At 41.0% G+C, this 15,384-nt stretch overlaps 1 protein-coding gene and 1 long non-coding RNA gene across 2 annotated transcripts in view; one reads left to right on the plus strand and one right to left on the minus strand.

The window, feature by feature from the left end:
• The first annotated feature begins 1,003 nt into the window (after nucleotides 1-1,003).
• Nucleotides 1,004-5,827, plus strand: Gm6647 (predicted gene 6647). Its single transcript, NM_001378265.1, has 5 exons — nucleotides 1,004-1,166; nucleotides 2,420-2,579; nucleotides 3,846-3,995; nucleotides 4,625-4,802; nucleotides 5,493-5,827. Exons 1-5 carry the CDS (start codon nucleotides 1,034-1,036, stop codon nucleotides 5,619-5,621), a joined length of 750 nt encoding a protein of 249 aa, NP_001365194.1. The 5' UTR covers nucleotides 1,004-1,033; the 3' UTR covers nucleotides 5,622-5,827.
• A 2,258-nt stretch (nucleotides 5,828-8,085) lies between these two features.
• Nucleotides 8,086-15,384, minus strand: part of 4930568A13Rik — a 33,959-nt gene continuing 26,660 nt past the window's right edge. Inside the window, exons 3-4 of the long non-coding RNA XR_868279.2 lie at nucleotides 12,689-12,899; nucleotides 8,086-8,324 (exon numbers count right to left, since the gene is read on the minus strand). This is a non-coding gene — a long non-coding RNA (RIKEN cDNA 4930568A13 gene). The remainder of the gene's footprint in view (nucleotides 8,325-12,688; nucleotides 12,900-15,384) is intronic.

Raw genomic sequence — 15,384 nt, forward strand, 5'->3', positions numbered from 1 at the left:
TCCCAAGGACATCAAAACTGGGCTTTTGAACCTGTTGCACATGGCCAACAGGGACCTAAAAAGCAGCAAGGAGACAACTGATCCTTATCACAAGGGATAAATCCCTCATCCCTCTTTGTAAGATAATTTACTGCAAGATGTCACCATTCCCGACCTTGGCTCATTGTCTTATGTGCTGCTGAAAGGAAGGGTTCCTGTCCAGGGTTCACCCAACAAACCACAGAAACACTGAACTCAGTAAAACAACGTTCCACAAAGCTCTATATAGGATGCTTTCAATTCAGAGTCACTATGCACTGTAATATCTAAAATGGCCTGATCAGAACTGACCACTGCATATGCACTCCCTGTGGTTTTTTTTTTTTTTTTGCTTTTTTTTGTTTGTTTGTTTTGTTTTTCTTTATAAGTTAACAAAGATAGATGATTGGGGCCATGGCTCAGCACGCAGAACTTTAGCATATTCAAACTGGTATGATTTCTCAGTAGTTTTTAATGGCTCATTTGCTGATTGAGGAAATTTTAAGGTAGGATGAGACATTTCTGAGAAGGGTTTGGAAAGGAAACACTCAGATACATAGGAAATACTTAGGCATTGCCAATCAAGACTGGACAAACCCTGGCTTTGGAAGGAGGATGTGCTCAATGGCTGTGTCCCAGGAAAGTCCCCAGGAAAGGTTATCTGTTTGTGGAACATTGTAAGATTGACAAATGTCATTCAGAACACAAGATGATGTGATCACCATGACCTTGCTCTGAGTCAAGTTATTTTTCTATGTCAGTGATTGGCAGGCATATTAAAGAAACAATCTGAAATAGGGGCTGGACAGAGAACAAAATGGCTGTAGCTATACTGGCAGGTATACACCACAGCTTCCTGTCAGTACAGGGATAACATTAGCAGGGAGTCAAAGGCTGTAGCCTATGACATCAGCAATCCCTGAGAGTTCTTGGCATCTCCTGTGATGTCACCAGTGTTGTAGCAACAATCTCACTTAGGATTCTCACTCAGTGTCTAGCCACTAGGTTGGTGGACATGTTTGCTCAACACTGCAATCTTTTTGGGAGAGCCAGTGTGGATGGGAGAGGGACCAGAGATAGGAGGATGTATGTTCGCCTTCCATCTGAGAGTGATGAAGGACGAAGGAAGTGGACTTGGAGAATGTGGAGTAAGTCCTGGGAAGTGGATGTTGAGCTCACTGGAAGGCATGGCCTGAGATGGCCATTCAAGTAATGGGGATCAGGTACTGGAGTCTCTGGGTAGCAAAAGAATTTCCATAATTATCAAAATTCTTGAACATCAAGGATTTCAGAACATTACTTTCTCCATCCCCTAAGCAGGAGTTGGCATATCCAAAACGGTTATGCTAAGAACTTCAAGTATTTACATTCACTGAGTATTGTGGGTATTACATGGGGACACAATGAGACCATCAGGAGTAACAGATTGTCTAACCTATGCCCTTTTAGGGAAGGGCATGACTGTATTTCACTCTTAGGGTGCTTTAGCTTCAGTGGCTATTTGGGAGTAGTATGAGGGAGAGAGTTGTGCTCCAGGCCACAAACTCATGTTCTCAGAAAGACTCTGACAATCTGTCCATGTCAGTTCCCACCTTACTTTCTTTATCACCAGATGTGAGTGGCAGGTATTTCTATACTGTAACCACAGTCCTGTCAGAGTGGATACAGCCAGACAGAGATGGGATCCTATTACTACTTCTTGGGTGTTTGGTGTTTCAGTAGAGGGAATTGATATACCCAACCTCATGTCCATGAATGCTTCATAGTGGAGAGGCAGAACCTGAAGCTTGGTCAGGAGGGAGATGAGAAATGGGCTCTTCTGCTTCCTCCAGTATAAAAGAAGGACTTGTATTCTGAGTGAAGAATTCAGGGATAGAGGCAGTGGGGAGTGAGTTCCCAGCATGCATTTGGAAAGGTTTTGTCAGGATGTGGCTTTGTGAGGTTCTAGGTGATGTGAGTTTATGGTGAGTGTTTATACTTGTATTTTGACCATGTTCTAGCACTGCATGATTTTGAAGCCCACATCCTGGGCCTAGCATAACTGGGTAGGAGATCTGAGCATCTCCAAGCACCAAAGTACTTGAGAATTGTGATTTATCCATCTGAATTGTGAAAGCACAGGACTGATGACTCTGAAGCCAAATTGCACTCTGTTCAGTTGATAATCATCCTAACTAAGCCATCTCTCTGGTAATAATAAGCATGTTTAGGGAGAGAGAGGAAACACCTGGCTGTTTACATCTCCTGGTCTCTCTAGAGTACTGGTAGAACTGAGACCCACTGTGGAGGCATCTCAAGCCCAGACCAAACTCTTTCTGGTGTCACTAGTTTCTTTCTTGGTGGACTGCCTACACTGCTTGCATTTTCACTTGAAAGTATTGCTGTGTTCTTCTACCTACAGGGGCTGGAAGAAGTGTATCACCCACTGTACCTGATCTACATGAGAATGAGTTGAAAATGGAAGTGGAGAGGCTGACCACAGAGGTGTACCTCCTTACCCAGAAGAGAAAGGAAATGAGCGATTACCTGATAGCTTTCAAAGAGGGATCCATGGACAAGAGGTATGCATTGCTCCAAACCCTGTGGTGTCAGTCTGGGGTCTTCAATGTCAGCCTCATCTTATCCTTTGAAGGAGGTGGGTTCTATGAAGCTGTACCACCAGATCGTCCCTATACGCAACCTCATGTCCATGAATGCTTCATAGTGGAGAGGCAGAACCTGAAGCTTGGTCAGGAGGGAGATGAGAAATGGGCTCTTCTGCTTCCTCCAGTATAAAAGAAGGACTTGTATTCTGAGTGAAGAATTCAGGGATAGAGGCAGTGGGGAGTGAGTTCCCAGCACGCATTTGGAAAGGTTTTGTCAGGATGTGGCTTTGTGAGGTTCTAGGTGATGTGAGTTTATGGTGAGTGTTTAAACTTGCCTGGCAGGTGACTGAGTGCTTGTAAGCTCCTCATAGTATCTAGAGGGGCTTGGTCCTACATTTTACTTCTCACTGGGTGTCTAGAAGGCCTGAGGCTCATTCCTGTTTCTCTTTGTCTCTGTGCCTTCTACTGTGAGACAGTAATGTTGCATACATTTCTTTTGCATCTCATTGTGCTCTCTGTTTCTGTCTCTGTCTCTCATTTTCTGACTTTTTTCTTTGCTCCTCTCTGTGTGTGTGTGTGTGTGTGTGTGTGTGTGTGTGTGTGTGTGTGTTTTCAACTCTGTGAGTCTCTGTTTGTGCACATGTACCTACATGTCCATGAGTTTTGTATGTATAATTTTACCTCCAAACTTGCGAACCTATGGCGTCTTTGTTTTGGCTTGAGGATTTATCTTCATAACAATGTCAAGCTGATGTTAGTGCTGAATTCTCAGAGCTCCTACTTTATTCAACACTCTTCTTTACTATGTGGTCACAGTTGTCCATACACTTGTATCATTTGGGCATATTATAAAGCTGTAGTGATGTCTGATCACATCTCCAGGATTATGTGTAAGGTCTGTTTCTACAGTATAAGTTATTCAGGATTTACCACCCCAGTTGTGAAAACAGGAAAAATGTAATCACAGGTTTCTGGTGGGCAAAGACCTGGGCCTAGGCTCTTGAGAGCAGAGCTGGTTAGACTGCTACATCCAACCCTACTGCATGAACACAGGGAGCCAGGGAACCCTCCATCTTGATGCTTAGCTTCTGCTGTCCTGGACCAGGATAACAAATATTCAAAGCTGAAGATCATCCCAGTATATAGAATCCAGAATATGCTTTCCATGGCTGGGGTAGTCCAGCACTCAGCCTGAGAAATGTGTTCCTAAACGCCAATGTTCATGGAGTTCTGTCTTCCTAGGACCAGGCCCTTGGAGAAACTAAATCCATTCTATGAACTACTGAAATTAAAGAACATGAAGGTCAGGTCCTCTGTTTACAAATCATTGTCGAAGTTAATTGAGGCCCAAGAGAACATGGACAAGCTCAATCAAGAGATAAACTTCTATTCGTAAGTACCAGTTAGCAAGCCAATCAATAGTGGAATGGCAATTTCTGCCTTCCTTGGTTTCTGGACTGGAGAGTCTGCAGTTCTGGTTCTACCCCTTCTGCTTTTAGCCATCAGTGTGCCTTGGGATAATAGACTGAGTTTTCATAAATCTGTAAGAGACTGTTACCCCTCCTAGCATTGTCCAGGCATCGTTAAGAAGCATCTCAATAAAAGAGTGATTGTGCATGGTTATTATGCAGTACTGAGAGCCTGGTTCTCAGACTGTGTTTTAGAGAGCTGAGTGTGACATAACACAAGGATAGAATGCCCTCCCTTTGATTCTGCTGATCTACTCTGATGGTATTTGTACCCTACTAATTGATGTTGTCCTAGTGCATTGGGTGGTCATGGATAAATTGAGATCCCTCTTTCTTTTCGAGAGACATGGACCCTTATTGGTGTTAGGGCTGTAGCAATAATTTTTTCTTCCCTAAAATGGCTGTTTGCTGTTTGTGCAGCTGTCATGGATTTATTGAGATGGTTTGTATTAGGTCTTCATGGGAACCAGGGTCCTGGTGGGGTTAATGGGCCTATACATAAGAATGAAAGGAGGAGGCTGCAGGATCTTACTATGCAAAGCTTGTTTCCAGAAACCTACATAGCCAGCTCATGGTGGAGAAGAATCTTAATATGTCCGTCACACAGAAGCAGGAGAGCGAGAAAGTACAGATTGCTCTGGCTCTCATTGAGAAATATTTGGTTGACTTGAACCTGAATGGTAAAGACGAACAGGAGCAGACCAGCAACCATGAGACCCAACAACTTCAGGTAGGGACAGCTCAGTCTGGCTAATACTGTCTGACACAATTTGTCCCATTGGATTCATCTTTGCTTGCCACTACCCCCAACCAGCCACCCACCTCATGGAATGTAGTTTTCATTGCTCTCTTTATACACACATATTCTGGGAAGTTAGCCTCTTGTAAGAAACTAAATCATTGGCAAGTGTACATTGCTGCTCTGCTTTAATCTGAAGACTAGAAAGGGTGACAGATGAATAACATGCCACATTTCTGCATGTGTTCATGATAAGTGGGATGGTATGCATCGCTTTGAGCAGCATCTAGGTCCTGGGACAGAGGTCATGCAAGTGTCATGTGACTTGAGGTGGGAAGAACCTTCCAGGGTTAAAATGGAAATGCAAATATCAAATGAATGCTTCTCATGGTCATTAATCTAGGGGGCAGGTGGGCTTCTCCTTTCTTCTTGCAATCCAATGAGGTCTCTTCCTATTGCCCAGTTCTTGGTTTGCAAGCATAGAAGTCTGAGTGACAGCTTGCCTGTCCATGTGTTTGTGAGTGTTGTTTGACATTTTGCCCTGCATGTATATAACAGCAATGGTTTCAGTTAATAGATCAGTGTTAACTGTCCTGTTGAGGTAGTGGGAGACAGCAGTCTGACAGCTGACATTTAGGTCTCCACCAAGCCTGTGTCTTAAGAACTGCCTTCCTCTCCTAGGACTCAGAGACTCCACCAAGAGCTGAAATGTCCACATCCCAGGAAGAGAGCCTCCTGCACAATGAGTTTCCACCTCAGGAGCCCCCTGCTGAACTCCATGCCCAATATCCACAGTCTACCTTGGATTAATCTTATTTCATTCAGTACAATTACGCAGTGTGAATAGGAGGAAGACAGTGAGCCAGCTGATTCAGGTGTTGTTCCCTTTCCTGTTCTGGCAACACCCCTTGAGTGAGGACTGAGGTGACTGCCCCACCAACAGCAGTCCAAGAGGAGATACAGGCTGTAGATCTGTACTTCTTAATATGCAGTAAAAGGGTGCTGATGGACAATCATTTTCTGTTAAGGTTTCCTTAAAGTTTTTCTCTTTATTGTTTTATTCTTTTTTTAGCTTTTGGGGAAGTTATATGTTCTTGTTTATATGGTTGAATTTTGCTTTTATTGCTTTTTAGTAATTGTATTTTAAAGCTTGTTTATTAAACATTGTATTTCTTATAAATTAAAATTGATTTACAACTCTTGACTCTTGAGACCATCTTCCTCTCTCCTCCTGTAAACCTAGAACCCACAGCCAGAGATGGATCTCTTAGTGTCAGGCAGCCTGGGCTACAGAGTGAAGTCAGTGTCACCAAGGGGTATACAAGAAGATGGTCTCTTGTGGGTTATGTGGCTTACCCCATGGAAACACACTTTATGATGCAATCAGTTCCAGACTGTAAACATGCTGCTATGTATTCTCCTACACCTAAAATATAGGACTCTATAACACACATTCTTGACTGACACTGTGGAGTAGATATTGATTAATATACAATCATTGCTCTAATACTGCTGAGGAAATAAAAACATTCCCAAAGGAATAGGAAATAAATCAGGAAGGCCAGAGCCATGTGCCTCAGTTTTGCTTGTAATACAGCATCAGTGACAACCACACAATAGAGATAATGACTTTCTAAGTCAGGCTTTGAAATATCATTTGGTAGATGATGTTGTTCTTGAACATACATTTGCTGTGGTTTTGTTTGTTTGTTTGTTTTGTTTTTGTGCTGTTTAGAGATATTATTTACATGAATCGTTGTTTTTCCTACTGTATGTCTACAGCCCTTCCTGAGTGAACTAAACTCAGAGGCCAGAAAAAGGAATAATAACCCCTGTTTTAGATGACTGTTAGGACCCATGTGGGTCTTTTGAGAGAGCAGTAGATTCCCTAAACTGTGAGGCATCCCCACACCTTCTGCAGGTGCCCTTTTTCCTTTTAGCGCATGTGCTGTATTCGGTGGACTGGATCACCTCCAATTAAGTGGAGAAATCTCGGGAGATGTGTAGGTGCAGGTGCTTGAGCTGTGCATGCTCATTCTCCTAGGCTGCCTGGCATGTATGCAGGGCTCTGGTGTTACCATTGCTCCCTGTGTACTCAGGATCATACCCCAGCATCCCTTATTTTCAATTTTAGAGCAGATCTTTCGCCTCTAATCTAGGATGACCATGTAGATCATGCATATCCTTAAAATTCAGAATTGAGTCTGGCCTCCTGTAGGCTGTGTTGGGCTGAGGAAACCTTCTTAGTAAGAACAAAAGTATCAACATGAGCAATGTGGGGAGGAAGCTCAAGAGCAGCCACAGTGAATGGAGCCTGCAGCTGTGGCCACATGTTTATGGTGGAGAGCATGTCCGTGCAAGTGGGGAACCTAGGAGACACAATTGCAGCTGACTTTTTCCCATAGCAGATCTGGGAGTATATTGAGGTAGGGCTTCTTCCAGATGACTGCTAACCAATTAATGGAATAGAAATAATTAATTGAGACTGGAGATTAGCCAGGGCATTATAATGTGGAGAAAGTAATCTACAAATAGTATTGACACACCAGAACACATAAAATCTCAGCAGAGTATCAGGAGAGAGGCTTGGGTTACTCTCTTCCTTATTTCTTCTGATTTGTATGAACTGACAGAGAAGTCCATAAGCAGTGTGGAAACTAAAAGGGGGCCCTGGTGAAGAGAGAAAGGAAAGACCCAAACACAACCAGAGTCCCACCTATGCTCTGGTCAGATGGACATGGGAGGGCTGCCAGACTCTTTCCACTCAGCCCCAGGTGGCCATCCAAGCCTCTGACTCACTCTTCCTTGAGTAGACAATGGAGAGTCCAACCTGGGAAGCCCAGGGCTACTCTCTAAAGGCTTGGGGTAATGGGAGAGAGGGATGATGAAAGAGAGGTTCGTACTCTGGTGAGAGTGAGCACAGCATTGATGAATAGAGACACTCTATGGTTTTAGAGCTTTATTATAGAAAGGCAGGGGAAAGAGAGATGGGAGAGAGAGATAATGGGAGAGAGAGAGACAAAGAGAGAAAAGGTGAGAGAGGGGGAAAGCTAGAGAGAAAGAGAGTAAGAGGTAGGGAGAGGAGAGGAGAGGAGAGGAGAGGAGAGGAGAGGAGAGGAGAGGAGAGGAGAGGAGAGGAGAGGAGAGGAGAGGAGAGGAGAGGAGAGGAGAAGACAGAGAGGATGAGAGTAAGAAGTAAGAGAGAGACAAGTAAGAGAGCAAGGTGGAGCCAAATGGCCACCCTTATATTCATTCTTTACTGTTGCTAGGTAACTGGGGAGGAGTTTAGACTGTAGGTAAGAAGCTTGGGAAATTGCCTACTTTATATCTAGCCATGCTTACCATGTGGATGCTGTGGGGGCCAGTAACTTAGGCAGGAGCCAGAGTACCAGGAGCAAGAGGGAATGCCTGCCATGTCATGTAGGTGAATTATCACTCTTCCAGGGTTCAGACCACAGCTCAACTGGAGACCAGCCTGTCCGGGCCTAGCCCAATGCCTCACACAGCCATACACTAGAAAGAAGGTGAGACTAGTGAGACAAAATTTAGACTACACTAGCATGTTACTATTGTATTTGTGGGGACTCTTTGAATACCTTAGAACCTGGAGGGGCCTGGGTCTTTCTAGGTCTACACATTTATGGTGGTATGTTTGGTAAATCCTAACAGATTCATATATTAACCTGGATATTTTTTTACTTTCACATGTGACATGACTCAATAATCCATGTCAGCCTTTAACAGACTAAATGTTCCTTAATGTACAGTGTGGACTGAGTCTCCTTATTTCCTCTCCCAGATAGCTAAAAATTCCCAGTCTGAAAGCATTTTGTAAGCCATTCTCATGAACCAGTCATGAGATGGCCACATTGTTGGTTGGGTGTCTTCATCCAGCCTACCCTGTAATTGTTGCAGAAGATGAGTTGGGTTCCAGCCCTGGGATGTAATTCAGTGGTAGAGTATTTCCCAGCCTTCACAATGTAGTAGGTTCATCCCTAGTCTGGGGGATGTAGCAGATAAAAAAATAATGAGCACTATTGCGTTTGAGGTGTAACCTACAATGAAAAGAAGGTCTCCAGAGGGGCTGTCAAGTCACTCTAACCTCCAGACTACCCAGCCCTCAGGTTCCTCCAGGGATTCTGTTTGTACTGTCTTTTTGTTCACATTATTCTAAGGTTGCAAAGAATGTGCACAATATCAATAAACGGAACACACACACATATACACACACAAATACAAACATCACAAAGAACATACAGATAAAACTCATGAAATGTTTTGGTTGAGATGATCAGCTAAGAGATGCATCAACTGGTATTCATTCTTGGTTCCAAACCTAGAAACATGAGTTCCTTCTTAGCAAACAAAATAGTAGAAGAAACATATTACCCACAAATTCTTTTTATCTGTCACTCTGTCTCTCTATCTCTTTCTCTGTCTCTGTCTCTCTCTGTATCTCTCTCTCTCTTTCTCTCTCTCTCTCTCTCTCTCTCTCTCTCTCTCTCTCTCTCTCTCTCTCTCTCTCTTCCTGTGTGTGTGTGTGTGTGTGTATACATTCATGAACCCATTATAATTTTTTTCCAATATGACTGGAAAGATCAAAGTGAAAAATATAGTGGAGGTATATACTGACTTTCGTTAATATGTCATGACACCTTGCAGATAACACTTACAGAGTGGGCTAATTCAAAACACCCTTAAACCTGGTTATGCGGGGGTTTTAGTGAGGCTGTCATGTGCATCACCCACCACAGAGAACAGCAAGAGCTTTGCTTATTACATGCTGCAGTTACCAAGGTGAGGCAAAGCCTCATCCCATTGAGAGTTTGGTAGGATTTGATGGCATGAAATAAAACAGAAATTAAATCAATCAATAAGAAACAAAGAGGGTAATTAAAAGTCTCAAGGAATCCAAGAGCTGGCTCTTTGAGAAAATCAACAAGATAGGCAACCCCTTATCCAAATGAACTAAAAGTCAGAGAGACAATATCCAAATTATCGAAATCTGAAATGAAAAGGGAAAATATAACAATGAACACTGGGAAATTCAAAAAATAATTAGTTCTGACTTCAAAAGCCTAAGTTCCAAAATACTGAAAAAAAATCAAAACGAAATGGGTGATATTCTAGTCAGATATCAATTACCATAGTTGAATCTAGATCTAATAAAGTAACTAAATAATCCTATATTCCCTAAGAGGAAAATAAGAACTCATCAAGTCATTCACTCACCACCCCTGAAAATAAATAAATAAATAAATAAATAAATAAATAAATAAATAAATAAAACAGGTCCACAGGGTTTTAATGCAGAATTCTCCCAGTCTTTTAATGAAGACCTAATACCAATAGTCCTCCAACTACTCCACTAAATAGAAACAGAATGAACTTTGCCAAACTCCTTCTCTGAGGCCACAGTCAACCTGGTAACCAAATCCAAAAAAGATACCACTTGAAAAGGGAATCAGAGAAGAATTCCCATTATATACATTGATGGAAAACAACTCATTCAAAATCACACACAGAATCCAAGAACACATCAAAGACACCATCTAGGATGTTCAAGTAGGCTTCATTTTAGTGATTTAGGTATGGAACAATATAGGAACATCCACCAACTCAATCCAAAACAAAAACAAAAACAAAAACAAAAAAAAAAAACAAAACCCTGAAAAAAAAAACAAAAACACTGAATAAAAAACCCCATTATCATCTTATTGGGTGCTGAAAAACCCTACTGAACTTCTTGTTAAAAGTCTTCCAGAGTAGAAGGATACAAGATACATTCCTAAACATAATAAAAGCTATAAACACCAAGCCAATTGACAGCATCAAATCAATAAGAAATAGGATACATAAAGGGGATCAAGGGGGTGGAAATGGGCAAGAAGAAGTCAAAGGACAGCTATTTGCACATGATATGATAGTATATGTAAGTAATGCCAGAGGTTCTACCCTGTTGGTCTCTTCATAACCACTGCTAATTTCTAAGCGCCTGCTATGCAGTATCAATTGTTCCAGTATCCCCCTCTACTCTTGACTGTACAAACAGAGCCATGTGGCTGAAGCTGCCAAGTTCTGTTTCTTGCTGGGGCTGGAAAATGCCCCCTTGTTCTACTACATCATCACCAAATCTCCATTTTTAATGATTTCACTCACTGCCTAAGCTTGGTGATCCTGGAATGTGAGGAGTGGGTGTGGCGGCAGTCCCAAGAAGACACCAGGGACTGCAGCTAAGACTTATGACTTGCACCTGACTTCCTCACCTGAATATAAGCCACAACCATCGTGAGAGCTGTGCAGGTGTACCAGGGTACTGGCGAATCCATTTTGGTGGAGATATGCCCCTGCTGCCCTGATTAGCTGAAGCTGCGTACCTGGTGAGGTGACGTGGCCTGCTGTGAGTGGATGAGGGCTGAGAGTATATAAGAGAGGCCTGGGTTAGTTAGAGGATTATTATTAGTGGGAGATATAGATGAAGAGAAAGAAGAGAGAGGAAGATTGAAGTTTGCTGAATAAACTGCTGTTAGAAGGACTGGTGGTCGAGTTCTTGCTGGTCGAGAGCAGACACGACACTGGAACTTGCTCTGTCGACTGACCTTGAACTCAGAGATCTTCAGGGCTCTGTCTTCTGAATGCTGGGATGAATGGCATGGTCTACCATGCCCAGCTCTAAGCTTTTCTCTACCTGCAACTCTCTCTGTTCTAGACTGGTCTTGAATTTGGAGATCTCCTTAAGCATCTCATGGCCATGGTTCTTCAAGATATAAATCAAAAGCCTGTGCATTCAGCCTCAAGTTCTGCCTCACAAGAGGTCCCTCCATTTCTGGATAGTAGTTCATTCCACATTAAAAGTACAAATAAAAACTATAACCAGGTAATAATGCTGAATATCACATAACTATTGCTAGTTTACGTGCAATAACAATGAGCTTAGCTAGTTGGAATCTTGCCCTGAGATCATCACTCCCTTAAGATGCTTATCTCCATCCACACAGGATCCAGCTCCATTTCACTTCTTAGTGCTCCTTTAAGTCTTGCCCCTCATATTTTGTATTTTTCCTTTATGATCTTGGTAAAATTCATCAAAACACATTCATGAGAGTGAACCAGAGGACAGAGTCTATGCTGGGCTCTTGTTAGACTTCAGTTGTCATGCAATTTTTCTGACTCTCTTCATGCTAGACTGTGCCTCCTCAGTCTCTTCAGATAATGGCAAAAGCAGCCAGATTCTTCACCAAAATACCACTCAAACAGTTTCTAGGCCACATACTGATATCTTCCTACTATAAAACCTTTTGCATCATGTTAGGTCACCCTCAGTACCAATTTCTTCCATATTTCTTGTAGGATGGGCCAAAGGCACCCCTTAAGGCATTTCACCAATTTCCAAATCAAAAGTCCCCAAATCCACATTCCTCCAAACAAACACATGGCCAGGCCTATTATGTCAATATCTCACTCCTGTTGGCAAAGACTGACTTAGTTAGGATTTCTATTCTACAGAGACAGCATGACCAAAGCAACTTTAATAAAAAAAACAACTTTGAATTGGGGCTGGCTTAGGTTCATAGGTCTAGATAGTCATAGCATTTGAAGAGGTAAGAATGTGTATCATTTTCTGAATTCAAACAGGACAAGCTTTTGTCATTGGTAGCCTGGAGAAGGGTCTCAATTCTCACCCCCACAGTAACACATTTCTTCCAGCAAGGCCAAAACTTCTTCAGCATGGCCTCACCTCTTAATAGTGATACTCTCTGAGGCTAGCATATTGAAACAACCACACCCAGTGTCTCAGTTAGGCTTTTACTGCTGTGAATAGACACCATGACCAAGGCAAATCTTATAAATGCCAATGTGTAATTGGGGCTACTTACAGCTTCAGAGCTTCATTCAAGTATCATCAAGGTTGTAACATGTCACCATCCAGGCAGGCATGGTGTAGGAGGAGCTGAGAGTTCTGAATGTTAATCTGAAGGCTGGTAGCAGAATCAGAGCCTCCAGGGAGCTAGAGCTAGGATATTACAGCCTGCACTCACAGTGATACACCTATTCCAACAAGGCCACAAGTCCAAATAGCACCACTCTCTCTCGGTACAAAAGAGAAAATAGACATCAGTACACAGCACATTCATAATTCTGCACATATTAATATTAATTATATGCAATTATAATAATCTTTTGAGTAGCATTCAAGTTGGTATCACAATATCTGATTTTAGTTTTTTAAAAGTACAGCAAAATTTATTTTTAAAGGGTAGCTATTGAGTCATTTAGATCAATGCAAATATTCTATATTACTTAAAAATTCCATATATATATATATAATTGTGATTAAATCAACTAACTTTTCCTCTACTCCAGTTCCTCCCCTATCTTACTTTCATTTTTTTCCTCTCCCCTTCTTGTGCACTATCAACACAAATGAAAAAACAAGGACAACACACTGCCTGTATGTGCACAGGTTCAAGACCAGCTGCTTTGAGTATGTATAGTCTCTTAGGGGTTACACCCTTATTAAAGTTAATCACTGAGTTCTAGAAAATATAAGTTGTCAATAACTTCTCAGTCAATGGTGGAAATTCATGATCCCTCCATGCTGGGATTTTGACTAGTTTGCTTTTTTGAAGATAAATCCCCCCCCCCACCCCCCAGAAAGCAGACAGGAAAGTAGTCACTTCCATAGATATTCCAAACAGGTTACTTCAGGAAACAAAGTACTATGTTTCTTAAGGATCGAAGAAACTATTCTTAGCAAAGTGAGGGAATATCCAAAGTTCTTGCAATAAGAATATATTTGGCACTCTATACAATAGCAACATGTCAAGTAAATGGATATGCGCCTGGCAAAGAAACTATGTGAATGAAGTCAGAGAGCATAGAATGTTCCTTACAAATAGGGAAATGTTGAACTGTCAACAAGATTGAAAATTTGCAACAGGAATGCAATATTTGAAGTAGAGCTGGAAAAATAATTGGCTTAGCTTAAAATGATACTTTTATGGTCCTATGAATACTATAGGAGGGCATTAGAGTACATTAAATTATCCACCTAATAACAAACAATATTTTCTATCAGTAAGAGATTTGCAGATCTTGAAAGAATGAGATTAATATGAACTGTGTTATTGAATAAGATACTACTTCATCTCATTCAGAAGTATACCATACATGGGTAATGACGTAGCATGAATAGACTGTTTAGTCACAAACAAAGGCATTTTGGAACCTAGAATATTTGTTATAATGTATGAAGTCTTCAGGGGCATGAATGAATACATGAATGACTGAGATATTGAAAAAGTAAATGTCTCACAGTTAGCCTTTTCATAATTATTGATAAAACTGTCATGTCCTTGCCTAACTGCGCTTAAAATTATTAACATGTATTTATTTATCCTTCACACTCTGCATTTTTATATTTTCTTTGGGTTATTTTTGTTTTTCAGAGTGAAAGTCTATAACATACTTTCATAAGAATTAATCTCCATAGGTTTGAAAATTACTGTACTTAAGTAAATTTTCTCTATCTCACTATATGTAGTGAGCTCTTTTCTTCAAAATTATTCTGAAGAACTCCATTGTAGGGACGTCACATACATATCATAACATGAGTTTTATGTAAGCTTTCCTTTTCTTTTCATGGGCTTGTAGATCACAATGGTATATTTCTTGAAATAATTTTTAAAAACAATCAAAGTTTAAGTCCACCCACAGAAACATAACAGACCTTCTTAGTAAAGCAAAAGAACATAAGCAACAGAAAACAAATTTGACTTGGCAATATCAGAGCCCAGTTCATCTACCAGAGCAATCCCTGGATACCCCAATACACCTATGAAGCAAGATTCTGATCTAAGTTGTGATTCCATGAAGATGATAGAGTATTTAAGAGGGACATAAATAACTGCCTTAAGAAATACAGGAGAACAAGTAGAAGCCAATAAAGAGGAAGCATAAATCCCTTTTTAAAAAAATACAGCAAAATTAGTCAAACAGGTGAAGAAATTGAACAACACCGTCCAGGATCTGAAAATGTACAGAGAAACATTAATGAAATCAAAAAGTGTGACAGCCCTAGAGATGGAAAACTGTGGAAAAGAACAGGTGTAACAGATGCAAACATTACCAAGAGAATACAAGTGAGAGAAGGGAGAATATCAGCTGTTAAAGATGACAGAGAAGGTATTGACACAAGAGTCAAGGAAAATACCAAGAACAAAAAGCTCTTAACTCAAAACATTCAAGAAATGCAGGATACAATGAAAAAATTGAACCTAAGAATAATAGGTATTGAAGTAAGAGAAGATTTCAAACTCAAAGAGCCAACAAACTTCTTTAACAAAGTTACAGAAAAAAGCTTCCTTAAACTAAAGAAAGAGATGCCCATAAATACACAAGAAGCCTACATAACAACGTACAGATGAGATCAAAAATGAAATTCTCCCATCACATAATAGTTAAAACACCAAATGCACAGGAAAAAGAAAGAATATTGAAAGCAGTAAGTGAAAAAGTCAAGAAACAAAGGCAGACCTAAAAGAATTTCATAAAACTTCTCAGCAGAGACTCT

This window comes from Mus musculus, chromosome 5 (genome assembly GCF_000001635.26).
Source record: "Mus musculus strain C57BL/6J chromosome 5, GRCm38.p6 C57BL/6J".
In the NCBI taxonomy this organism is placed as follows: Eukaryota; Metazoa; Chordata; class Mammalia; order Rodentia; family Muridae; genus Mus; species Mus musculus.